General features: G+C 39.4%; 2 protein-coding genes across 9 annotated transcripts; one reads left to right on the top strand and one right to left on the bottom strand.

Annotated features, from left to right (window-relative positions):
- Window positions 1-8,417: 8,417 nt before the first annotated feature.
- Window positions 8,418-18,959, top strand: LOC309493182 (uncharacterized protein). 6 transcript variants are annotated; one of them, XM_082162298.1, is made up of 13 exons: window positions 8,418-8,612; window positions 11,699-11,710; window positions 11,879-14,113; window positions 14,570-14,685; window positions 14,797-14,855; window positions 14,971-15,033; window positions 15,222-15,343; window positions 15,433-15,480; window positions 16,093-16,276; window positions 16,654-16,815; window positions 17,433-17,512; window positions 17,947-18,086; window positions 18,361-18,959. In XM_082162298.1, exons 1-13 carry the CDS (start codon window positions 8,552-8,554, stop codon window positions 18,403-18,405), a joined length of 3,327 nt encoding a protein of 1,108 aa, XP_082018424.1. In that variant the 5' UTR covers window positions 8,418-8,551; the 3' UTR covers window positions 18,406-18,959. The 6 variants fall into 6 exon arrangements, with proteins under 6 accessions (XP_082018424.1, XP_082018425.1, XP_082018423.1 ...); XM_082162299.1 differs by having other exon boundaries at window positions 11,681-11,710; window positions 12,320-14,113; XM_082162297.1 differs by having other exon boundaries at window positions 11,681-11,710.
- A 2,379-nt stretch (window positions 18,960-21,338) lies between these two features.
- snapc2 (small nuclear RNA activating complex, polypeptide 2) lies at window positions 21,339-24,917 on the bottom strand. Of its 3 annotated transcripts, none has more exons than XM_082161197.1 (5): window positions 24,864-24,917; window positions 23,714-23,978; window positions 23,455-23,628; window positions 22,502-23,042; window positions 21,339-22,097 (listed from the first exon to the last, which is right to left on the bottom strand). In XM_082161197.1, exons 2-5 carry the CDS (start codon window positions 23,927-23,929, stop codon window positions 21,778-21,780), a joined length of 1,251 nt encoding a protein of 416 aa, XP_082017323.1. In that variant the 5' UTR covers window positions 23,930-23,978; window positions 24,864-24,917; the 3' UTR covers window positions 21,339-21,777. The 3 variants fall into 3 exon arrangements, with proteins under 3 accessions (XP_082017323.1, XP_082017325.1, XP_082017324.1); XM_082161199.1 differs by having other exon boundaries at window positions 24,817-24,874; XM_082161198.1 differs by lacking the exon at window positions 24,864-24,917 and having other exon boundaries at window positions 23,714-24,802.
- Window positions 24,918-26,777: the final 1,860 nt, after the last annotated feature.

Below are 26,777 nucleotides of genomic sequence, written 5' to 3'. Positions count from 1 at the left end.
ACACTGCCTTTGGCGATGTGGTTAGGTACCAGGATGCTGTAAGCGCTGTAGTAACAGTTTTAACGGGTGTAGTAACCGGGTAGCCCCTAAGATAGGGCTCCTAGGCCAGCTCACCTTCGTTGGTTGGCCCTGGTAGTTCGGGCAGAAGACTCACTACCGAGTAGTAGGTCTTAACAGGCCTCCTCGGAGGTGGGTCACAACATTGTGGAGCATACACTAGGTCAAAACTTTAGGAAAGTTTTTTATTAGTATGGTTCCAGCAGTGTTCATTAAAGTAGCAGAAAGACTCGCTATCAGCTAGTAGGCTCGACCGGGCCTCCCTGTTAGGCGAGTCCCCAGCAGCAGTACACATCCAGCTGATTAGACCGTTTCAGGAAGTAGGCCTCTTCAGGCCTCCCTGAAGATGGGCTCCCACATTTTTTTGTGGGGATCAGGTAGTAGGCTTTACTAGGCCTCCCTGAGGGCTGAATCCCTCATACTGTGGTACTAAGTGGCCCTGAGGTTGAACTATCAGGTAGTAGGCCTCATAAGGCCTCCCTGAAGGCAAAGCCCCATAGACAGTCAACTGGACTGCCAGTCTGGCCCACTGTCAGCTGTGGTTTTCAGGTAGTAGGCCTCTCCAGGCCTCCCTGAAAGTAAGCTCCTTCATGTCATGGTTCTCTGGTAGTAGGCCTCACCAGGCTTCCCTGGAGTTGAGTTCCATCATACTTTGAGTTTCCACTTAATGTGGTTTTTCTTGAGCTCCCACGTTCTGTGGTTATCAGATAGTAGGCTTCACCAGGCCTCTCTGAAGGAGAGCTCCCACATACTGTGGTTGTCAGGTAGTAGGCCTCTCCAGGCCTCTCTGAAAGTGAGCTTCCACGTTCTGTGGTTATCAGATAGTAGGCTTCACCAAGCCTCTCTGAAGGTGAGCTCCCACATACTGTGGTTGTCAGGTAGTAGGCCTCTCCAGGCCTCTCTGTAAGTGAACTCCCATGCACTGTGGTTATCAGGTAGTAGGCCTCACTAGGCCTCCCTTAAGTTGAGCTCCCACGTTTTGTGGTTGTCATGTAGCAGGCCTCTCTAGGCCTCTTTGTAAGTGAACTCCCATGCACTGTGGTTATCAGGTAGTAGGCCTCACTAGGCCTCCCTGAAGTCGAGCTCCCACATACTGTGGTTGTCATGTAGTAGGCCTTACCAGGCCTCCCTGGAGGGTTAGCTCCCACTTACTGTGCGTTTCCACTTAGCATGGTCTTTAAGGTAGTAGGCCTCTTCAGGCCTCCCTGAAAGTGAGCTCTCACGTTTTGTGGTTATCAGATAGTAGGCTTCACCAGGCCTCTCTGAAGGTGAGCTCCCACATACTGTGGTTGTCAGGTAGTAGGCCTCCCCAGGCCTCTCTGAAAGTGAGCTCCCATGTTCTGTGGCTATCAGATAGTAGGCTTCACCAGGCCTCTCTGAAGGTGAGCTCCCACATACTGTGGTTGTCAGGTAGTAGGCCTCCCAGGCCTCTCTGAAAGTGAGCTCCCACGTTCTGTGGCTATCAGATAGTAGGCTTCACCTGGCCTCTCTGAAAGTGAGCTCCCACATACTGTGGTTGTCAGGTAGTAAGGCCTCTCCAGGTCTCCCTGAGAGTAGTTTCACAGTGGTGCTGGGTTTTTGTAAGCTAGTGGCCGCTTACTTTCAGTTTAGCAGACCTTATCAGGCAGCTAGCGAAGGTGAGCTTGCGCCCTGGCTCGACTCAAGTTTTTATTCTCTGCTACGGGTTCCCTCCTGGAACCTCTTTTTCCTGCTACAGCCTGGTTGCCTACCAGGTAGATCTAATGCTCCTCCCCTCACTGAGGGTCAGTATGAGTATGTGGTCTCCTGAGTCTGGTCAGTCGGTCGTAGGCCTCTCTTGAGGCCTCCCAGTTAGATCAGCCCTTAGGCCCTCACAGGCCTCCTCAGTGTTTTGAAACACAAACACTGAGTTGATCCGTGGATTGAGTAGAGAAACTCCCCTCGCTGGCAAGGGTTGTAAAGCACTATGCTGAGTCATACTCTCCAGGATATCCCGTCTCTGAGATCCGGTCCGAGTGGTTCACTGCCTGCTTCACAGTCCCTCGGGTTGGATGCCTTCCTAAAGGCAAGTGTCCAGAGGCTCTGTCTTCGGACAGACAGGAAGTGGCCAGACTGTAGTGTCTTATATAGTGACACCAGGTCAGGCCTGCCTGGTGGCGTTTCAGGCGGCACGTTCCCCTGAATAGTGACTGGCTGGGGTTCCTCAGGTTCCCTAGCCACATTCCCTAGAAGGGACCCCTTCTAAGAAGTTGAAGTTGTGGTCCTTGGCCCTTGAGCAGGCCCAGGTAGACCTTTCACTAAACTATGTTTATGGAGGTTTTCTGTGGTGTCATTTAGCTTGGGCTATGACCGTAGGGAGTGCTGTCACTGACAGCTCAGTGTGACCTGGGGGTGAGTGGTACTAGCGTTCATTTGAATTGCCGGTTCTGACAGTTGTCACTGCCTTTTGGCAGGCACTCCCCTTAGCATGGTGGCGTTGGTATATCGTTCCCCATAGCGTCATTCTGACGTAGTGTAGAGTTCCCTTTCGAAAGGGAACGTCTCAGGTTACGACTGTAACCTATGTTCCCTGAGAACAGGGAACGAGACACTACGTCTTCCTGCCATGCCTCGGGGCCTGCCTGCAACAGTCCCTTCAGACGATAGGATGTTGTCATGTTTGCAAAGCGCCCCTTTTATACTTGCAGGTTGCATGTTAATCATTCACGCTAATGATTCACGGGCTGTCGCCGGTCAGCATGATTGCTGTGAGATGATATTTGATTTCAGACACCTGTCACGCCTGAGGCGTTCCCCATAGCGTCATTCTGACGTAGTGTCTCGTTCCCTGTTCTCAGGGAACATAGGTTACAGTCGTAACCTGAGACGTTTTCTACTATGCTATGAGGTAGTAGGCCTCTCCAGGCTTCCCTGAAGGCGAGTTCCCACATGTGGGCAACTGGACAGCTAGCCTGACTGGCTATCAGTTAGTAGGCCTCACCAGGCCTCCCTGAAGGCGAGTTACTAAGCATGGGCACTAGGTATCCCCCCTACTGGTTATCAGGTTTCGCTGGTTTCCCAGCGATACTGGGTTCTGGCAGCTAGTGGCCGCTTGCTATCAGTTAAGCTGGCCTTAGCAGGCAGCTTCTGAAGGCGAACTTGCGCCCTAGCACGACTAAAGTGTTCACTTTCTGCTACTGGTTCCCTCCCGGAACCTATTTTTTATATAGCCTACAGCCTTGTTTGCCACCAGGCAGCCTCACTGAGGGTCACTATGAGTACTCGGCCTCCTGAGTCTGGTCAGACTGTCGTAGGCCTCTCGTTAGGCCTCACAGTTAGATCAGCCCTTAGGCCTTTTCAGGCCTCCTCAGTGCTTTGAAACACAAGTGCTGGGTAGATCTGTGGATCGAGCAGAGAAACTCTCCTCGCTGTCAAGGGTTGTAAGCGCTATACTGAGTCATGCTCTCCTGGATACCCCGTCTCTGAGATCCGGGCCGAGTGGTTTACTGTCAGCTTCGTAGTCCCTCGGGTTGGATGCCTTACCTAAGGCAAGTGTCCAGAGGCTCAGACAGAGTGGAAGTTGGTCAGACTGAAGTGTCCCATGTAAGTGACGCCAGGTCAGGCCTTCCTGTTGTCATTTTGGATGAGTATGTTCCCCTGAATAGTGATTGGCTGGCGCTCCTTCGGTTTCCCTAGCCACATTCCCTAGAAGGGACACCTTCTAATTTGAAGCTGTGGTCCTAGGCCCTTGAGCAGGCCCAGGTAGGCCTTTCATTAAACAAAGTTTATGGAGGTTTTCCTGTGAAGCATATAGCTTGGGCTATGACCATAGGGAATGCTGTCACTGACAGCCCAGTGTGACCTGAGGGTGAGTGGTTCTGGCATTTGATTTGAATTTGGTGGTTCTGACAGCTGTCACTGCCAATGGGCATGCACTCTCCTTAGCATGGCGTCATGGGTATATCGTTCCCCAATGCGCAGTGCGAGTTCCCTTTCAAAGGGAACGTCTCAGGTTACGACTATAACCTTTGTTCCCTGAGAACAGGGAATGAGACACTGCGTCTTTTTGCCATGTCTCGGGGCCTGCCTGCCAAACAGTCCCTTCAGACGATAAAGTGAATGTCATGTTGGCAAGGCGCCCTTATATACTTTCAGGTCGCACATTAATGATTCATGGGCTGTCGCTGGTCAATATGATTGCCGTGATTTGATAGTAATTTCAGATACCTGTCACGCCTGAGGTGTTCCCCAATGCATCATTCGTTCTATGCCTTTATTTTCTTTTTTAAATTAATATTGAACCAGATCCTAAGTCAGGATAGGCAATGTTGGTCCTGGAGTGCCGTTGTCCTGCAGAGTTTACCTTCACCCTTGAAGTTTATTCAAGTGTGCTATTAGGATACTTCTTTTTAACTAAAATAAGAAAGTATACTTTCAATCTACTTTTTATGTAGCCTAATTCTCAGAAATATACTTTTTCTCAGAAATATATATAAAGTATATTTGGCCTACTTGTACTCAATCTTTTGATCGAGATACTTAAAAGTATAATTAAGTATTCTAAGTATAGGGTACTTGACTTGTAGTTGTGTTTACTCTTTTTATTGAATAGCCTACTAAATACTTTTTTCCACATGGTTTTACATACTGTCTTATAAACTTACATTGTTTGAAAATATTGGCTAGTCTAGGCTAGTCCACTGCTAGTGTACATAGGAATTTACTTCAAATCTACTTTACTCTTTCCTGACTGACTGAATTTCCGGGGGCACTATTACTCATCTTCTGAAATAGTAAGCTACAGATTCTCCGGACCAAAACGCAGGTGAAGAAGAAGCAGAAACAAGTGATAGAAGTTTGCTTACGCAAATGTAAAATAACACAATCATCAAACATTAAACTGCATATACAAGTTCAAAACTGCCTAACGTAACCGAGGAAGTGTCAATAACTGATTATCCCACAGTAGCTGCACGTATCTCAAGCTGTCTGGCGGACATCTCGGCATGGATGAAGGAACACCACCTTCTCTGCCTCCCTGCCAATCCCTCTCTACAACACGACTTCACCATCCAGCTAGATTCATCATCAATCACCCCATGAAGATCGGTCAGAAATCTTGGAGTAGTATTTGATGACCAGCTGACCTTCACAGACCAAATTACAAAGACTGCTCGATCATGCCGGTTTGCACTGCACAACATCAGGAAGATCAGGTCTTTCCTAACTGAGGATGCAACACAACTTCTCGTCCAGGCCCTGGTCATATCTAGGCTTGACTACTGCAATGCTCTTCTGGCTGGACTTCCATCATGTGCAACTAAACCTCTACAAATGATTCAGAATGCTGCAGCTCAGCTTGTCTTCAACGAGCCCAAAAGGGCCCACGTCAGTCCTCTGTTCATCTCTCTGCACTGGCTACCACTCGCTGCTCGCATCAAGTTCAAGGCATTGACGCTTGCTTACAGATCTATCACAGGCTCAGCTCCCTCATACTTTCACTCACTCCTACATCCCTACCAGAAACCTACGATCGGTCAATGAGCGACGTCTCGTGGTTCCATCACCGAGAGCCACAAAATCACTTTCCAGAACATTCTCATTCACTGTTCCATGCTGGTGGAATGCTCTCCCCACCCTCATCCGGAATGCAGATTCCATGGCAACATTCAAAAGGCAACTGAAAACCCTTCTCTTCCGTGAGCACTTATCCTCATAAAAAAAACTAAAAAAAAAACTTTCCTTTTCCTTTATATCCTACCTTTCCTTTTCCTTTATGTCCTTGCTTATGCTACTCTGAACAATCACTGAACTTCGTATTTTGAGCACTTCTTGCGTTGTTTTTTGCCTCTTCACGATGACTCGCTTAATTTAGTCCTAATTTGTAAGTCGCTTTGGACAAAAGCGTCTGCTAAATGACTAAATGTAAATGTAAATGTAAAAAATAACTAGCTTCCGACAGACGGCCATATGCATCATTTTACGGTGAAAGAGTAACCCTTGACCTGATGCATGACGGACTAATGAACAAGGAAGCGCAGAAGATAGAGCTGCTATAAAGCCAAAATAATCTCTGTTACTTTAATTTCCTATTATCAATGTAAAGCTGCTTTGGCACAATCTACATTGTTAAAAGCGCTATATAAATTAAGATGACTTGACTTGACTTGACTAGAGCAAAACAAAACACGGTTATGAATTAGAGAAATATTTAAAGAGAAATGTTGGAGGAGCTTGAGTTTGTTGCCCAGCCCTGTTTGTTTGAACCGCGAGAGGCATCAAAGCTAACGCTACTCTCCTACATACGTCATACATTGTCAAGTGTTACTCGTAAGTGTTATTTGGCGTAAGTCGACTTGCGTGGGCCGTCTGCCACTCCGTAGGGGCTCATCTGAATTTGACCCACGGTATCAAGGAGAGAAAACTGTTAGACTGGAGAAACTGGAAGAACTGGAAGAGAGGGCTACTCTCTGAGAAAACAAAGGAAATTAACATTTGAACTCTCTTGCTATATTACCATCCCCATTAGAGACACGATCACACTTGAGTTGATCACCTCCCAATTTACACATCATTCCCTTCACCCATCCCTACCTGAATTCACCCAAAAATCCATATGGTTTAATATGAACAATTATCATACAGTATTATACATGTTTGGTATCATTTGAAATGTCTCAGTGCGACTGGTACACATGTCTCATTCCCACAGAAGTAAACCAAAAAGTTAATAAGGTGTGGAGAGTTTAGAGATTTCTTGTTAACTGCTGTGCGTGTGCCCCCATGCAAATCAACCTCTGTCCATAGTAAGTCTGGGACAGTGATTCATGCAAATTCCCACTGTGAACTCATGTTTACATTTGAAAAGATGCACCTTTTTTTATACTATTTTTATACTATATGCACCTTTAGCATCATTTTTATCAAAAACTGCAAGGTTGTGTGTGGAGAACTTTTTCCTAAGGAATCTCTATATATTTCTGATGTTAAAAAAGTAGGTAGTGCCCCACTTGGTGGGACGAAACCCTATTTCTAGGCCTCTTTTAGGCTACCGACAGCGGCCTAGCTCTCTCTCTCTCTCTCTCTCACACACACACACACACACACACACACACACTAACCCGACCCCTAAACCTACCCATCACACACATACACACAAGTCAAGCGTCTATAAAACGCCGATAGCAGGCCGGGTGAAACCCGTAGTTGTTGGGACATCAGAGACCGGTTTGTCCAGGAGGGCAACATGTTTATTAGCAATAGCTAACGTTAGCTCCGTAGCGTCCGACGTTTTAAGCCATTCCTATGCTTGATTTTTTCCCATCGGACTTCAGTAAAGGGCTGCGGACCTTTCCCACCATCTTTTCCGACATGAAGAATACACTTTACGGGTGTTAATCGAGCTTGATCGCCGCTATCAGATGAAGATGCGCTGCTTACGTCCTCCTCCATGTTTACATGTGCGTAGTGATATTGGCTTGATTTCGGCTCTGACCTACTTACATTTTCGATGCTGATTGGTTGAAAATCTAGCTCAACAGTTTTACATGTCTCAATACGCAGTCAATATAGTGCGCCAATAAATTACAATTTCTCATTAACTGCAGGATAATGCGTGGAGAACTTTTTGCTTGGATACCTTTTATTAACGTTGAACATATTGAGCAAAAGAAAAATTAGTGCCCCGTTTGTCGGAACGAAACTGAACGATACAGCTCACGTACAGCGGCCTATATATCTATTGCTGTTCCTATAAATTATATTTATCAAAAGAAATTTAACATTTAATTCATCTGGATTTATTTGGAAATGAAAGAAAGAAACAAGCCTAACAATTATACTGAAGGTGCTTTGAAGGTTATTTTCAAAATATTTTTTTAACTTCCTCTTAGCATTTTGTGGAAATTGTGCTTTTTTCAATTGATGCATTTTTATATTAAAATATTGTATCAGCTAAACTTTGAAGAGCATAATGGAGAAATTGAAACAAAGCACACTTACAGTAGTTTTACATTCTCCGTAAGAAGGCCAATTCAAACACGCATTTGCCTTAATAATTTATAATTTTGCTGTAACAAGAATGTGTTGTGTAACAGCTGTGTTCCTTCAGTCAGCCATCAAATCCAAAACATGAAAGTTTTTCACATCGTTATGATGGGCTAGTCAGGAAATATCCACCAGTTTGTGTTTGGTGGTTTGGGCCAGTTTGGGCTAGTTTGTGTAATATCAGTGTATTATAAAATGACGTTGGGAAATATGTAGCAATGTGAAATGGTTTGAGGAAAACAAGTCTTTATTTTTTATCAGTGTTTTATGATCTGTACAATCGCTCTCTCACAGTGAACTTTGATACATAATTAAGGCTTTCAGAATGTGTGACTTATAATATCTAAACCATGTACTTAGGTCAGTAAATCACATTGAGTTGGACATTTGAAGGTGCACAAGCTGAGATGTGTTAGAGGCTACAGCTGTCAAAGTCTGAGGCTCAGTGTATTCTTTTTCATGTGTTTGGATACTGGCATCATTTGGGGAAATGATTGGGATAAGCTACGCAACTTCATTCATTTTGATCCTGAGTCTGTCTCTCATTTCAGGTAAGGAGAAAAATATACATCAAATTGTCACAATTAGTGAGTCACTTAAATTTGTTTGTTTCCCTTTGTTGCCCATTTACTTTGTTTCTTTTTCCTGCTCTTTGTTGGTTTTTGATTAATTGGCACACCTGTTCATTTTTTAGTTCATAGTCCCTCAGTTCATTGTCCGGAATGATTTGTGCCATGCACGCAAACATGTTGTGTTTGCACCCATTTGGATATCTGTTTTGCTTTATTTAACAAAACCATGTTGCTGTTTTGAAATACTTTGACTATTTTCATCCTCATTAGACTTAAAACATTACACAAATATAAATCATTGAGTATAAAAATATAAATAGTCAGGCCAAGAGAGATAAAGATTGTAATACTGTTTCAGACTAATGAGAGAATAAATGAGAACATTAGTAACAATTAAAAGAATCAATTCATATTTTCTGGCTTTTTAGACCTGCAAAAATGTGCCCAGCATTAGTTAGCCTATATAAAAAAAATCTTGAATACAAAGTGGATTCTAAATCTCATAAGAACACAGTGTGTTGTGCACATTTTAAAAGGCTAGTAATATTTGGCACTGACTGTTTTGTCTGTCAGATCTGTAGTTAAATATAAAAACAGTAGACATTCTGTAAAAATATAATTTAATAAAAATAAATTCTTGATATAAATTTGGATGAACCAATTAAAAGGACCAAATGTTTTGTTGATCTCATACATTGATTCATCCAGAAACAAGATTGCATGGTCCTGAAAGGGTGTTTAAAAGGAAATAAAGTATGTATGTTAAAAACAATTGTGTAGGCATACCATATGCGCACTCTCAGTGAAATATATGTCAATATGGTGATTTAGGAAAGGGAGTGGAGGAAGATTTACTTTTTAATGATTATTCTGGTTTCAAAATCTATAAACCCTCTTCTAAAGGACATTGAATGGTGGAAAATGCAGGAATAGTGTATTTTTGAGGGAAAGGTTGACCAAGAGTTGAGACACTTACACACCATTAAAAAGATAATCATATTATCAAAATATTTTTGTGAAGCTAATGGGAGAACCATACCTGGATAATATCGTTACACATTCTTTTCATATACTATTAATTGCAGGCACATAAATGGCACTGAAGTTACATTGGCCTCATCTGAAACCACAATAACCAACAAAGCTAACTTTGATGTCTAAAACATGAACTGTTAGATATCACAGTAAACTGTTTCATTTTGTGAAAAATCACATTTAGACTGACTGCATGTTTGCTTCATAACCAGACTGTCTTTATACAAAAAATTGTGATTTCTCAATTATACATCAGACTTCAGACATCAGATTTCCTTAAAGCTATAACTGTTTCTATATGTACAACAGATGCTTCTTCAGCTACATATAGTTCTTCAGAAGTTTCACCAACAGAAGATGATATGTTAACAGCTGACCCCACAACAGGAGATAATTTAGATATTTCCATCGCAACCAATTAAAACTAAATTTAATTTAAGAAATTTTGAATTTCATAATTTAATTGTATATAGGCCAACACATATTCTAAAAGCTGCAACTAAAAAGTATGTTTTGATAATATGATTTGTTGATAATTTCCTCTTATTTTACTGGGGGAAAAACATGTCAATGCTGTCACGTTTATAGTCTGTGTTATCGCTGTGTTTCCTGTGCTCGTTCTGCTTTAGTTCCGAGTTACCGTTAGTTTCCTTGGTTGTTAATTAATCTACGCACCTGTTCTGTTTTCCATTAATTACTCTGTCTGTATTTAACCCCTTAGTTCATTCAGTTTATTGTCTGGTATCGTCTTTGTTCTATGTGGTTGTGTTTATATTATATCTTTGTTTTCCTGTATCTAAAGAGTGTTATGAAAGACTGTGTTAGTTTGGATTCTCCTGCACAGTACGTGACACGAACTAAATATTCGACTTAAAACAATGTGCAAAATCAAGGCACAAAAACACATAGCCTATGAATGTAGGCTATACTATAATTATGTGGAAAAAAATCTGTTATAGGCTAACATATAACAAAAACATCAGTTGTCAGACAAAACAAGCTTAAATAGCTGAACTTCTTTGAACTTGACAGTGTACCGCAGCGCTCATGCGTGAGACGAATGACAACTGTTATGTCATTTGGTGTTCTTATTAAAAACATTGCTTGTGTTACCCATACACAAAATAAATATATTTGAAATACATTTTCAGTATATATTTTGGAATATACGCAAATATTTGAAATTGGCCCAATAAATATATTTCACACTTAACATCATATATTTTTGTTATATTTCAGAATATATTTCAATGTATTTTTTTCTGTATGGGTCCCCAAAAGTGTCAAAATATATGTGGCATATATTCCAAATACATTGAAATATATTCTGAAATATAACAAAAATATATGATGTTAAGTGTGAAATATATTTATTGGGCCAATTTCAAATATTTGCATATATTCCAAAATATATACTGAAAATATATTTGAAATATATTTCTTTTGTGTATGGGTATGTATGAAAAAAAAAAACTCAGAATAACATGACATGCATGCACACACACGTTTGTTATTAGGACCGGACAATTGAGAGCATGATCATCATGGTCCACATTTACATATGCACAGAATGAAACCCAAACCCCAAATTGTGACAATGAACTGTGTACATTTTCTTGATTCAGACAGATATAATAAAACAGAAAACTCTTAGGTAAAAAAGTTTCCTCCAGTTTCATCCTTCTATATAGAACCCTAGGGTTCTTCTTGACTTTATTTGAAAGAGCACCTAAAAAGTTATATATAAGGAGAAATGTCTTAAATGATTGCAAAATACTTTCATGTTCAACAGGTTATAATTTTATTTATTTTCCTTTAAGGTTCTATATAGAACCTGTACTTCTAAGAGTTTGCTGATTATTTATTTGCCTCATAAAAGCCTATACAGCAAAACGTTGTTAAGGTTTATTGTACATTTTTAACAAATTGCAGAATTTAACAGACAAACAGAGTGCAGCCAAATATGCTCAGTGCTATACCAATAACAAGAAATGTTTCTATTTCCACAACAGATATCACTTCATTTTCAGCTAGTGTTTCTGATACAACTTCAGGAGAATCTGCTACAACCACAGTCGACACCACTGATACACCAGATATTTCAACAACTATTGAAATCACAGCAACCAGTGAACCTTCAAATACAGCAGAAACCTTTAATACTCCAGATGAAAGTACAACAGGGACTTCCGGTGTCACTTCAGGAGATCCTACAACTACAGTCGACACCACTGATACACCAGATATTTCAACAACTATTGAAATCACAGCAACCAGTGAACCTTCAAATACAGCAGAAACCTTTAATACTCCAGATGAAAGTACAACAGGGACTTCCGGTGTCACTTCAGGAGATCCTACAACTACAGTCGACACCACTGATACACCAGATATTTCAACAACTATTGAAATCACAGCAACCAGTGAACCTTCAAATACAGCAGAAACCTTTAATACTCCAGATGAAAGTACAACAGGGACTTCCGGTGTCACTTCAGGAGATCCTACAACTACAGTCGACACCACTGATACACCAGATATTTCAACAACTATTGAAATCACAGCAACCAGTGAACCTTCAAATACAGCAGAAACCTTTAATACTCCAGATGAAAGTACAACAGGGACTTCCGGTGTCACTTCAGGAGATCCTACAACTACAGTCGACACCACTGATACACCAGATATTTCAACAACTATTGAAATCACAGCAACCGGTGAAACTTCAAATACAGCCGAAACCACTAAAACTCCAGATGAAAGTACAACAGGGACTTCCGATGTAACTTCAGGAGATCCTACAACCACAGTCGACACCACTGATACACCAGATATTTCAACAACTATTGAAATCACAGCAACCAGTGAACCTTCAAATACAGCTGAAACCACTAATACTCCAGATGAAAGTACAACAGGGACTTCCGATGTAACTTCAGGAGATCCTACAACCACAGTCGACACCACTCACACACCAGATATTTCAACAACTATTGAAATCACAGCAACCGGTGAAACTTCAAATACAGCCGAAACCACTAAAACTCCAGATGAAAGTACAACAGGGACTTCCGATGTAACTTCAGGAGATCCTACAACCACAGTCGACACCACTGATACACCAGATATTTCAACAACTATTGAAATCACAGCAACCAGTGAACCTTCAAATACAGCTGAAACCACTAATACTCCAGATGAAAGTACAACAGGGACTTCCGATGTAACTTCAGGAGATCCTACAACCACAGTCGACACCACTCACACACCAGATATTTCAACAACTATTGAAATCACAGCAACCAGTGAACCTTCAAATACAGCTGAAACCACTAATACTCCAGATGAAAGTACAACAGGGACTTCCGATGTAACTTCAGGAGATCCTACAACCACAGTCGACACCACTCACACACCAGATATTTCAACAACTATTGAAATCACAGCAACCAGTGAACCTTCAAATACAGCTGAAACCACTAATACTCCAGATGAAAGTACAACAGGGACTTCCGGTGTCACTTCAGGAGATCCTACAACCACAGTCGACACCACTCATACACCAGATATTTCAACAACTATTGAAATCACAGCAACCAGTGAACCTTCAAATACAGCTGAAACCACTAATACTCCAGATGAAAGTACAACAGGGACTTCCGGTGTCACTTTAGGAGATCCTACAACCACAGTCGACACCACTCACACACCAGATATTTCAACAACTATTGAAATCACAGCAACCAGTGAACCTTCAAATACAGCCGAAACCACTAAAACTCCAGATGAAAGTACAACAGGGACTTCCGATGTAACTTCAGGAGATCCTACAACCACAGTCGACACCACTCACACACCAGATATTTCAACAACTATTGAAATCACAGCAACCACTGAAACTTCAAATACAGCAGAAAGTACAACAGGGATTTCTGGTGTAACTTCAGGAGATCCTACCACTATGACAGATTCTGCTAAAACAACAGATGATGCCACCACTACAGCATATATAACGACAACAACAGGTACAATTATGACTTCAGGAATTGTTACCGCTTCAACTACTGAGGGTGACACATCTACGGAAAATACTGCCACAACTACAGGAGATGTCACCTCTACTTCTGCTAGTGTCACAACTACAGAGATTATTGCTACAGGAGACACCGAATCCACACCAAATCCTGCCTCAACTACAGCTGATGTCACAACTCCAGAAGATCCTGTTATGACTTCCGTTGATGGAACAACAGCAACAACATCTACTCAGTCAACGACTAGAACCACAACCACCGCCACCACAACCACCAGAACCCCCACAACCCCCACACCTATTACATGTGAAAATGGTGGAACTCCACATTCAAACAACCTGGCTTGTGTCTGTCCGAATGGTTATACGGGGAGATTTTGCAGTAATGTTAACAATGAAATTACAGTCAAAGGTTTGTTAAAAAGTCTATCAAATATAAAAAACAAATGATTATATGATTACATTTTATCTTCACGTCACACATGTAAGTGGGCTTAACATGCCAATTTCTTTGAAATTATTTTGCAGCAATGTCATATTCAGAATGAAAATTCTTGCAATTGTTTTTCCAGTAAGATTTGTCTCATTAATTAAAATGTGGTGTATTAAAATTTCTTCAAAGCTGAATGAAGTTGCGGTTTAATAAAACCATAGCTTGAATTTTTGTAATTGCAGAAACCTAGTGGTATCCCTAGTGGTACCTAGCAGAAACAATGGTATCTCGACTACATGAGATGGGCAGGATGCCCTTTTTAGTTTTAATTAGTTGTTACATTTTATACTTAAACTTTCTTAAAATTTTACTAATTGTTTTCTGAAAGTCCTGTACTACTTTGTTTTCTTCAAATGTCCTCTACTTTTATTTCAGAGGACATTGAAAGGACAGCTCAAGTTGAGATGGAAGTGAATGAAGTTTTTACTTCTGAACATGAAGACACATCATCTGATGTATATATCGATTTTGTTAAGAAATTCAAAAAGAAGGTAGGTATTGTGGATTAGATGGCTTTTTAAAGTGACATAAGTATCTAAGACTTTAACAAACTATTTTTTTTCTACTTGAAATATAACAGATATAGTTTCATTCTATTTTAGGTTGTCCCCATTTATTCCCATATGCCTAACTATCAGGATGTGAAGAACATTATTCTAAGGTAATTCATCTACTTTGATAGCTCAAGCTATTTTGTAATTATATTAATGGCCTTATAATGTATGACTAATAAGTCATATTGCTGTTTTTTTTTTTTTTTTTTTGTCCTTTCAAAGTGCTGGTAAACCGATAAGCCCAAATAGGCATAGAGGAAAAAGAAGCTTGACTTTGAAGAAAAGGTAAAAGTGCAAAATGTAATAAACCAAACATGTTTAATAACTTGATTTATTGTTAAACCATGTATTATAACCACAATTTAAAAAATAAACATAATTCTACAGCTTGAATACACTGAAAAAAAAAAATTGAAGGACTGATTTTATATTTTTGTCTTTTCTCTCTCTCTCTCTTTAAATCAAATGGCTAGTCAGTTGAAAGTTAAGCATGAGGTTATTTTTACCATTAAAAACTATGAAAATGCCACCGATGCTTATGAAGATGCACTCACACAGCTGAATGAGGCTCTTGGAGAAATAATAAACAGTACAGGTAGGTTGTCATATGCATTTCCTCCCTCTATATATTCTGAAGTTATAAGATGCATTGTTAATCTATGTTTGTCCTTTTTTTTATTGTAGAAGACTTCGTTGTAAATGATGCCTCTGCAACACCGACTAAGCTCAATCGTGAGTTTTCAGTAAACGTATTGTGCTAGGGGCAAGAAGAATAGTGCTATTTTAGATAGGCTACTGTTAATCAATTCTGTCATTTCATTGAATTGCATACTCCATGCCAAAACAAAAATCTTATTTTTAAGTACTGAGTGAACTACTGAAATAACTGAAATGTGTTTTAATGTGTAATGTTTGATGTTGAAATATTCAAAACATTCTGCATGTTTTCAATCACAGTTCTGCAAAATCTTAAAGTTTACACAAATAACTTCCAACTGGCCTCTGCAAATGAATTGTATTTTAGAGATAAAACTAAAATGCATATATCAGAAAAAGGGCACAATACATTATCAATAAGAATTCACATTTCTAATAATTGAATTGTTACTAGAAACCAAGACACTACTGAGAAAAGGTCAAAAAAGGTTCTAAAAGTTTTCAGTGAACAAAGGAGAGCATTGGGAGAGAAGCTATACGAGACCAACAAATAATAAAAAAAACACACAAAAAAAAAAAAAAACAGTAGCATAGATTTTCTATTAAAATCAGGCAATTGATTATACTTTTATTTATTTAATTTTATTGTATTTATTATTTATTTTCACTGTCTCTTTATTTCCACAGTCACAAATGTGTGTGTTGAGGCTACACAAAATCTTACTGGAGACTTCCCAAAGTATTTTGCTGGAATTGAGTTGCCGGGTGGCAAAGTGGCATGTGTGACTCAATGCGATATCAATCATCCTGAATCAAAAACGTGTATGCACGGTGGCAGCTGTGCAGTTGATCAACAAGGTCCAACCTGCTAGTACGTACTATCATAACTATATTTAATTATTTAACTATATAGTGGTGGTTAAAGATCTGGGCTGGAAACTGAAAGATTGTATGTCTGTCCCCGACACACATAAAGTGTTTTATTTTTTAATAAAAGCATCTACTAAATGGCTAGTTTGATAATATAAATATAAATATATGCTTAAATTGGTGTGTAAGCAATATTAAAAGTTTGAATCCTTCTGATAGGATGAAATTTTTCATGTGATCAAGACCAATGATTGGTGCAAGACCAGTCTAAAGAACTGGATTGATCTAAATGAAACAAAAGCAATAGTAACAAATATGTACTATTGTTACATGTCTTTATGAAAATTGAAAAGGACTTATAATGCATCTTTGCTCTAGTTGCCAGCAAAATGAAGCTAACTGGTACTTGGGAGAGGACTGCAGTTTCCAGGTGCACAAGGTTGGATTCTATGCTGGATTGGGAACAGTAGCAGGCATTGCAGTAATAACTATAGCATTCCTGACAGCTTATCTCATGATAAACAAACGGACTGTAAAAAGGTAAGCTATTGCATGAAACTTCAGAACTGTTCAGTTCAGCAATATTTTTGGAATATCCAGTCTGAGTCGCACTCTTGAGGTCATAACAAGGCATTTCAATAAGGTTCAAACTGGGCCTCTCCAGAAGGCGTATTTTCTTCTGCTGAAGTCATTCAGTTGGCCATTCACTCCTGTGCTTTGGGTCGTTGCCTTGTTACATCACTCGACGTCTGTTGAACATCAATTGGTGGACAGATGGTCTGCAGAATGTCCTGATAAACTTCACGTTTGAACACAAGGCCCTTTGAGCATAAGATCATTGCACGATCATTGTTCCGCGAACGCCCTGAAAATAACAATCCATCAGCCACTCTCAAGTCCAGAAAGGGCAGTTTGTTTGAGAATTTTCTAATACCATTTGTTTATTTAGCAGTATTTAACATGTTTGAGGGCTACAATCCTGCCATTAAATCTGCGGACGATTCAAAACTTTCTGACAGTCCCTCTAAAAATCTGGTATAATGCAATCACTCAGGTTTAATGAAAACAGCATATTTTCCAAATGTGTATTGGAAAAAAGGCGGTGTTCTTATGTTTTTGTGTCTTCCTGTCCATAACTCTATTTCTTTGACTTACAGGAATAAAGACATTAAGAAAGAGCTAGTGAAAGAATGGTTAGATGATGACTTTGAGTGGCCACCACAAAAGAAAACATCAGGTACCAACAAAATAACTGAACATTTGAATCATTCACAAAATTATTGTTGTGCACAATTAATTAGTGTTAACAGTAGTGTATTTCAGATACAGATTTTTTTGCTACTAGCACAAAATAGAGAGCAACTCAAAAAGAAAGGTGCAGTCTTTTCTGGGCGGTTCGAATGCATGCATTATGGGAAATATAATATTAGCGAGTGTACATCATTTGCACACCATAAATCACTCATTTATACCCATAAACTATATGGAGAATTAAAGATCACGATACCACTACAAATATATGTTTTCATTTTGCCTTCCTGTGCAATAAGAGCACTGTAGTCTGATCTACAATAAACTTACGTTGAGTATAGAAGACGTATATCTATTTAACATAAATTTTACTTTTTAACAAGTCTCTGATTAGTCAACTTACCTTTTTTGTATTTCCAGATGGCATGTATGATAATCCAGTATACTCACATAAGCAGGACTGTTTAGGAAAACCAGATTTCTCTGCGGATCGATTCTACACCCAGAATTTCTCACCTGATCCTGATATTCATCTCCGCTATCTTCAGAGAGATCAGTCTGTGAGTACTGACAGGATACACAGATAAACATGTATCAACATTGTTCATACAAACAGTCAGTATGAAGTAAACACATCTAAAACTACTATGTGCAGCCATAGGGTTGATAAAGGACACATTTGAATTTATGACTCCTTTTACTGCATATGTCCACAGAAGGTACCGGTTACAAACAGCCAGTGATTTTCCTTGTACTATTTTTTTTCTGTAAGCATTGTAGCATCACTATAATTGTTTTTAGAAAATTCCTCATTATGTCTTTTGCTCTTAACAGATGAAAATGGACAGACCTCAGATCCGGTCATCATTTGATATTTAAGTGTGATATTCTAAATGCATGGAATTTACCACAAGTAGGACGGCTCTCTTTGACATATCAAATATATTTGTTGCTTTGATGCTTTAAAAATATCCAGTCTTGATGTATTAATCTCAATTCAGTTGCAAAAAGAGTTCTATTTTTACCATACAATGTAGTAGTAGTGCAATTGTGCATATTTTCAGAATCTGTGTGACAAACATTGTCCGACCATAGTGTTTGATTACATGATGAAGAGAAGCAGTGAAACTTCAGAAGTGCCCTGCTTCCCTTCAGAAATGTTATTAAAATAATAAAGGTAGCAAAATAAGAAGATAGTGTAGAACTATATAATTTTACAGGTTTTACTTTGTTAGTGCTCCTTCAGGTGTCCTTGTGTTTTATTATTGTTGTTCATTATGACATTGCATTAAAATGAATTGGTATGTAAATTACATATTAACCACAAATTATTTATTATCCTTACTCCACAAATTATTTATTATCATTATACTCCACATGTTTGTAAATTGACACTTGCTTATGTTAAAATAAATAAATATCTATATTCTCAATTGTTTTAGGTGTCTTTTTTTTTTTTTTACCTGTAATTTCAATCGAGTACATGAACAACAAAATAATATTAGAGCTATTGTGTACTGAGCAATAAGATTTAAACATCTAAGATTTTGAGCACATCATGAGCTAACAGAGAGTATCTTCATTAGTTTTCTTTGTACTTTTAATTTTTTTCCAATTCACATGCAACACTCTTTGTTCTTCCGAAAGCACTGTTCATGGGTCTTTCTATTCCACCACTCAATTTAGTCCTTTCGGATTACATTGTTACATTATTTTATATTCCCCATGTTTTGTAAAGTGAGTTTCTTTATTGCAGATATCTTATCAGCAGCCAGTCAAACAATGTGAGGGATGGTGAGTTATACACGCCATTGTGGGAGCGGAGCAGATAAGAGCTTCAATATCATGAAACGTTGCAAATGGTAGCATCACTTAACTTGATGTACCTAGACCTCTGTGTTGCAATAGTACTCATGGGTCATTGTGTAACCATATTACTCACCTGTGTAATGATGCTCACTCTAAAAGGTAATTCTTTATTAGGGGTCAATGCAACAAAGTACTGTGTTTTGTTTTGCCAATTATTATTTTTCTGGCCTAAAAGCACCAGACTGTAAGTCATAGAGATCTCAAACTTGGTGGGATGGTTCCAAATCCTCCCACTACTCAGCTACCTCCACACACATCCATCCGACATAAGGTTGCGCTATAATATGCACATTGGCAGTTTGGTCTGGTACCAGAAGAGAGATTGTTTCAAAAAAAATAAAAATAAAAAGGTTCACATCTGAGGACAGATTGTCATATACATCTGGTATGGCATAAGGCATATGGCATACATCTTGCTTTGGCTCTCAACGAAGGCGGTCGCATTTTCTTACCCTCCTCTCCCTTATCTTCCCTGCTTTGCTCCTCTCGTCTCGTTACTGTCTTGTACTTTGAGAGACTCTCTCCGCACTGCTCTCCAAACTAAGAAATTATGGAATTGATCAACTGGTCTCTCAGCGCAATTGACACCATCTTCTCGACGAGAAGCTTGGGTTCGGGGGAACCTGACTGCCCTGCCGGAACGTTTGCAGCTGGCTACACGATGGACGCGTGGGGGAAGTGGCGGGTCGTGTGTCTGGCGGCTCTTTCCGTGGAGGACGTTGAAGATATCTACCTATTCGGAACCATGATAACAGGTTTTCTGCTGTTTGGATTAGGCACTGCCCTGGTTTATCGAGGAATTAAGAAGACGGTGACAGCTGTCCAAAGCCCCACAAGGCTGCCCGTTATGATTGAAGCAGTGGGCAGAGCTGTCGGCACTCAGACTGTGACTATGAACCACAATATGGGTAACATCATGGAGAAGCTCACAGCTTTGCAAAGGCAAATGGTTTCGGAGACCCAAACGGACCAGAAGCTGTGTAAATTGGAATGCGGCTACTCGTCCCCAGACCAAACAACCACAATCTTATCTGCTTTCGGCCCCACTCAATCAGCACTGGCCTTGGCCGAGGCCGCTGCTGGAACAACAACCCCCTCTGGAGAGAGCACTGCAAAGAGACGCTCTTGCGTTCCTTCCCCGACTCCACACTGACACCTGCTGATTGTTGACTCTGTCTGGGACCTGATCAAGGTTGTCTCCATGGCAACTGCTGTGTTTCGCTATGACATCCTGCGGACTGAGGCACCTATATTGGGATGCCAGGCGTAGCGACTCTTCAGGCCTACACATACAGAAACTCTTACATAGATACAGATATGCAATCACCAACCCCCAGCCCCCATCCCACACCTTCGACGCTTTTTACCACCAGTCTGACAGGCGGGTCTGTGACCAGCGCCGAAATGGCTGCAGGACCGGATGGCTGCTTGCCTGTGCTGGGTTACCTCCAACCCCCCTGTCCCCTCCCCTGTTGCAAGTCTTGTGTGTTCATGTTGTGTACTGATTATGTGCAAATGTGCTGAGGTGTTTTACTGTCCCCAAACTGTACTCCCTATTGGAACATAGTCTGGGGGTTGCCTTTTTTTTTCTCCTCATGTTATGCTGTATCTCTTAATAACTTCAGGTCGGTCCTAAATTGCATTTCGTTGCCTTGTACCTGTACTTGTGTAATGACAATAAAGTTGAATCAAATCAAATAAGGGTGTAAGTAAATGATGAGAGACATTTCACTTTTGGATGGAATATCCCTTTAACTGGTTCTTTGAAAACTGTTCTTTTAAAAAAAGTACAAAATTAAGACATCTAATATACAGTAATACAGTGATAACCACAGCTCGCATAATTAGGAGATGAATGGAAGAATTACTAGAGGAACATAAACACTGCTTAACCAACTAAAACTACACACAGACTGAGGGGTAGATGGGACCAGACATTGTACATATTTCTTAAGAAATGACCTCTCTTAACTGACAATTCTTTATTTGCATTGCATTCAAATTGAGAAAAGTATACACAGTTTTTTTTTGTTTTTTTAACAACTGGAAACTCAAGAACACTAGACTGGTGATAATACTGAAAATATACAAACTGCAATTAATGGTTGTTTACATTCACAACAATTTGAAGATGTAGACACTTTAAATATTCAATGTTACATTTATTTTTCATGTTTTATGTCTTGGATATATTTTTATAAGAAACGTAATTTAACAGAATCATCAACTTAAGTGTAGTGAAATAATATGAAAACTTTATACACACACATTTCCCAAACAAAAGAAAAGAACAAATCTGAACCGGTAGAAAAGTGAAACGTAAGACCCACACAGAGGGTTTGAATTCTCATCTGAATTCTGAAGGGGTTCAGCCTAAGCATATCATTTCTCAGAATCCAGAGACAGTCTTTTCAGCAAGGTTACTGGAATTAACAAAGGATTGAGAGGACAGGTGCCAGCCGTAGCCCAGTCTTTGCCCTTTGCTGGTTCTGTGACAGACTCAGTGGAGGATCCAGTAGTAGTCCTAAGTTTCTGTGTTAATACAGTAGAATCGGCTACATTCGCACATGGGACGTTTGAAGAAGAAGCTGTTTTGGAGAGCTGCGAGTTTAACTGGAGGAGGTGATGTTGAAGTTCCTTGCAGTCCAGTAAGGGGAGCTCCTCAGGCAAACACATCAGCATATCCAACAGCACTGCACTCTCTGAGGACATAATATAAAATATGAGGAAAAATAGAGATCTTTTCACATATGTATAACAGATTGGTTCACCCAGAATTACAATTCTGACATAATTTATTCATCCTCATGTCGTTCCCACATGATCGGCTAACTGACTTTTATGAAAGTCAAAGTCAATGGGGTTCAAAAACAACATTGATCCTCATTGACTTTCACTGTAATCTTTTTAAAGACAAAAGGATGTCATACAGGTTTGGAACGGCATGAGGGTTGTTATTATGAGACGTTTTAAACTGTTTAAGTTGATCTAACTTCCACATTCCTGGGACAATTTGTAAAATGGCCATGAAGAGTATAATTTATTCCACTTTTTAATATCATAATAGAATATTATACTTAAAATGTATCATAATAACAATACATACCCATAGAAGTAAGGGCTGAATTGCCGGTTGTAGAGCCAACGCCACTTAAATATTTATAAATCTTGTCAAAATTCATGACACACTTCAGCATTCTTGGTTTGGATAATAAGTTATCGTGATCTAACGGTCCCAATCGAACTGGATTGTCTCTATTTGAGGAAACTGATGGTGACACTGGATCAGTGGAAGGAGGCCTGGACACTGTTGGTTCTGCTTCTGATTGTAGTTGGCTTGGGCTTCTTCTCATCTGTGAGGATGTTGGTGTCTCAGGTGTGTTAGGCACTACAGGTGAACTGCTTGATGCATTATCCAATTTGCTAATATGGTCAACAGCATTAGAACTAGAGTCAGGCTGAATAAGAGTTGTAGCTGAGGTAGTGATAATGCCAGGATTTGGGCTCATGCCCAAGGCGGAAGGCCGAGAAGGGGTTTTAGCGGACTGAACTGGGTAAAGTCTGGAGAAAGCAGGTGTTCGGCTGGTGGAGTGTGGAGGTTCAGAGTGCAACAGGCCACAGGGCTCTGTGGCAGCAATCACAAGCATCTGATGACAGAGTACAAAATAAACTGAAATGATTAACATTTTATCTGCTTTACGGTGATATAAGGCAATAAAGCAGTAAAATACAGTATACTGTTTGTCATAAATAAAAATCATGAGATAGATCATCAACAGAATCATTTGCTGAACTTACATACTTGTGGTGCATCAATGTAACACACCTTTGTGTATCATTGTAGTTCAAAAGTTTCATAAGTAACACAACCTTATAGTCAAATATAAACATTATCCATCATTATTTGTCTACTCCTTAGTTTAATCCTGTCAAAGTAATGGCGAACCAGTTCCCCCTCCCACAAGCTCAATAAAACCGTTTATTTATAATAAGGTTGAGAAATGATTGTTTTTGGTGTGGTGTCAGGTGCATTTACACATTGAAATGTCAAATACAGACCTGGGAAAAGGCAGAGGAAATAGTCTTCTCATGGGATCTGGAAATTTTCTGAACCAGCTCTGCCCAGATTTCAATGGGAACCTTAGTCTTGTGATGCTCCCTCCTCTGACTCTGAACCTGAAGATAAACCTTCTGCAGCACACGTGACTTCAGGGACTTTATCAGGTCTTCAATCTGAAACCAAGCAGTAATTGCATTACAATGGACATGTGCATGTTCATCCAGCTTAATCTGTTTTGGGTGATGGCAATGAGTTTACCTCTTTGAGAGATCGTTGGGGAACTTTCTTTTGAAGCTCGGTCAGATCTAACTCCGATTCAAAATTATTCTGTAGTTTCAAAGCTTGCAAAAAGCTCTGTAGATCTTTGCGAGCCCATTCTTTGCAGGATGATTTCTCTCTCACTGTCTGTTTTTGCTCAATGCTCTTAAATAGAAAGCGTGACGGCTCAGTTCGCTGACGAAATGGAGGTTTCATAGTTGCTGATTAGATAAAAGTTATGTCCAGTGTACCTTGAAATTGCCTGCTGTATAAAAAAAGAAAATGTTCACATTTAATTTTTAATAACTACCCATTAAGCTTAAACGAACTTTATTAAGGAGCACAAAATTATAGGAAAGCAACATTTTTAATTAATATAGCCACAAGTGGCAATCATCAGAGTTCAAGCATTAAAAAGTATCAGTGATCTAAATTAAATGTGTCTTATGACATGGTTTTTATAGCAAAATCCATATTGAATCTTTACTTAAGTTAGGGTTTGATCATCTGTGTTGAGCATTTGTGGACCCACATTCAACATTTAAAAGGATGTCACAGGACAATTTCAAATGAATGTGAAGATACCTTCGGTGCTTTGAGCCCTAAATATCAATGGCTTATTGGCTTATTTATTTTTTAAACCATAACTTACATTCCTTTAAGAAGGACTCGAAGAGGAAACTTTCAATTTCAACAAGAAAGGCTTTGTTTTCAAAGATTCTATGTGGTACAAATTCTCTTTAAAATCTGTTGTATGTCCCATCCAGGTTTAGTTATATTTTGATGGTTTGCACCTGAGAAACTAATGAAGGTCAGTTAATTACAGGAATGTATATGAACATCAAAACAGGTTACAAATGCAGCAGTAATAACCTCACACCGAATATTTTCAATCTCTGTAAAGTGCGACAGAATTCTGAAAAACATGTTGTCTCTAAGAGCTACCCTAAAGCCACTGCTTATTACTAAAGGCTTTCACACCACATGACATATTTTCAATAAGTAAGCTGTAGGGCAGCGCTTGACCAACGGACTATTTATTCACTTCATTTACACAGCTTTGAGGAAGGACTGCACGGTAACCATCAAATAAAACTACTTACAATAAGCTAGATGGAAATTCAAAAGATTAGAAACTTCCGTAACTTACTAGCTTGTCACACCACAAGTCCAGCCTCCAGCGGTTTTCGGTAGGGGTAACGTACCATAGACGTAAGTACCCGTATCTCACTACGAGCCACTAAGAGGCTCAAAAACTACGAAGCTGAAATGCGTTTTCACATGTCCGATTGCAAAGGCTGTTCTCGTTTATTATCTCGTTTATACACTTTATATATGTGTACATTACAAAGTCAATGAATAAAAAAAATATTATAAAAGACTAAGCGGTCGTTAGCACTCACTTTCGTTTATACTTAGCAGATAAGGCCTACAGAGTTTGCACCTGTCGTTTGTGAAACACACCACTAGAGACCGCTCAAACTTTTCACACGAAAACGAATTTCTCACTGCAGTAATTTTAATACTATGAACGTTAAATACCGGTATACTATTACACTCGGTATTTGTCTAAACCTGTTATAGTGACAAAAATACCTGAACATTTTTTTTTTTGCAAACCTTGGAACCTAAAATCAATTTATCTTATTCTGGGTTCCCCCCGCATGCGATAGATCTGACATCATCAACGGTAAAGTACTTCTGCCTGTGAGAACCACTGAAGCCACACATGACATTATACTCCAGTTCCGCCTAAATGTAGGCATTCAGGCATCTTTACGTGTCATGAGATCTTTAAATTGTACATGCGTAATGTACAACCGTAATGGCTGATGCTAACCGAACATTCAAAAACATTGGCAGCGGTGGGATTCGAACCCACGCCCCCGAAGAGACTGGAGCCTTAATCCAGCGCCTTAGACCGCTCGGCCACGCTACCTATGAATTTGCAGTTCTAAAATAATCAGTAATTTCTCACTTGGTATCGCTTTTTAATTATTGTCGAGGTTTTGACCAATTTCGTTACTAAAGATTAAATTATAACCCCCGTTGTTAAAATTGACCATAAATGTAATCCTATGACGTTTTTGTGAACACCAAAAGCACTGAGGTCACCTTCAACTTGCTAAATATATGTCAATACTAGGTATTTTAATAGTATAGGCTACTATCGAAATTTAACACAGTGACATGGAGCTGTTTAGTTAAATATGGTTTAAACCATGGTGCTGATACCATAATCTGGTTATAGTGCACACACGAAAAATATGAATAAAGAAATGCATTTTTTCCCCAAACACGTAGTTGAGCCATCTGTTATATAATGCATGATCTATTCATTTGAATTATTTTAACATGACTCTGTAAGACTAGACTATATATAGCCTAATGTATATAGACCTATATAAAATGCAGTATTTATGCTGAATATATGTAGGCTATTACATATAACAATATAGCCTACATACATATTCAAAATGATAGGCTACGGCATTCTTGACATGGCCTGCATTATCTTTAAGATTAAATCCTCCACATGAGCATTGCAAACGAATCCAAATTAAAACCCAGAATCATAATTGAAAACAAAAGGTAGACAGATATAATAAGTCTATAAACAGACAATTAAGAAAGATAAATTAAATGCAAAAGGAAGCATAAAAAATAAAATAAAATAAAAGGTAGGCTATGCAATGCTTGGTAAATATGTAGGCCTAAAGAGGTTGTCATGAAGATTGGATCAATTCTGTGGTGATTATGACCTCTGCTGGTGATAGCGTGACATGATTTTGGTGGATGTGTGAACGTCTCAGAACTGCGGTTTTCTGCAAAAACTGAGAGATGCCATGTTTTAGTGATTGATCGGATAAAACTAATTAAATGAATGTGTATGCCAGCTGTTTTTGGATATTTTATTATTTCATAAAACATGTTTGATTTTATAAGGGAGAATGAACATTTTGTCATATAATTTCAGATAAGTTGTTATATTTTACTGACATGAGTAAAACAAACAAACTATTATCTAAACACAGCTCTTGCTCAGCTCTTGTCATTTTCAAGG

This window comes from Leuciscus leuciscus, assembly GCF_965113295.1.
Source record: "Leuciscus leuciscus genome assembly, chromosome: 2".
NCBI classification, from domain to species: Eukaryota; Metazoa; Chordata; class Actinopteri; order Cypriniformes; family Leuciscidae; genus Leuciscus; species Leuciscus leuciscus.
This window is presented reverse-complemented; position numbering and strand designations above follow the sequence as displayed.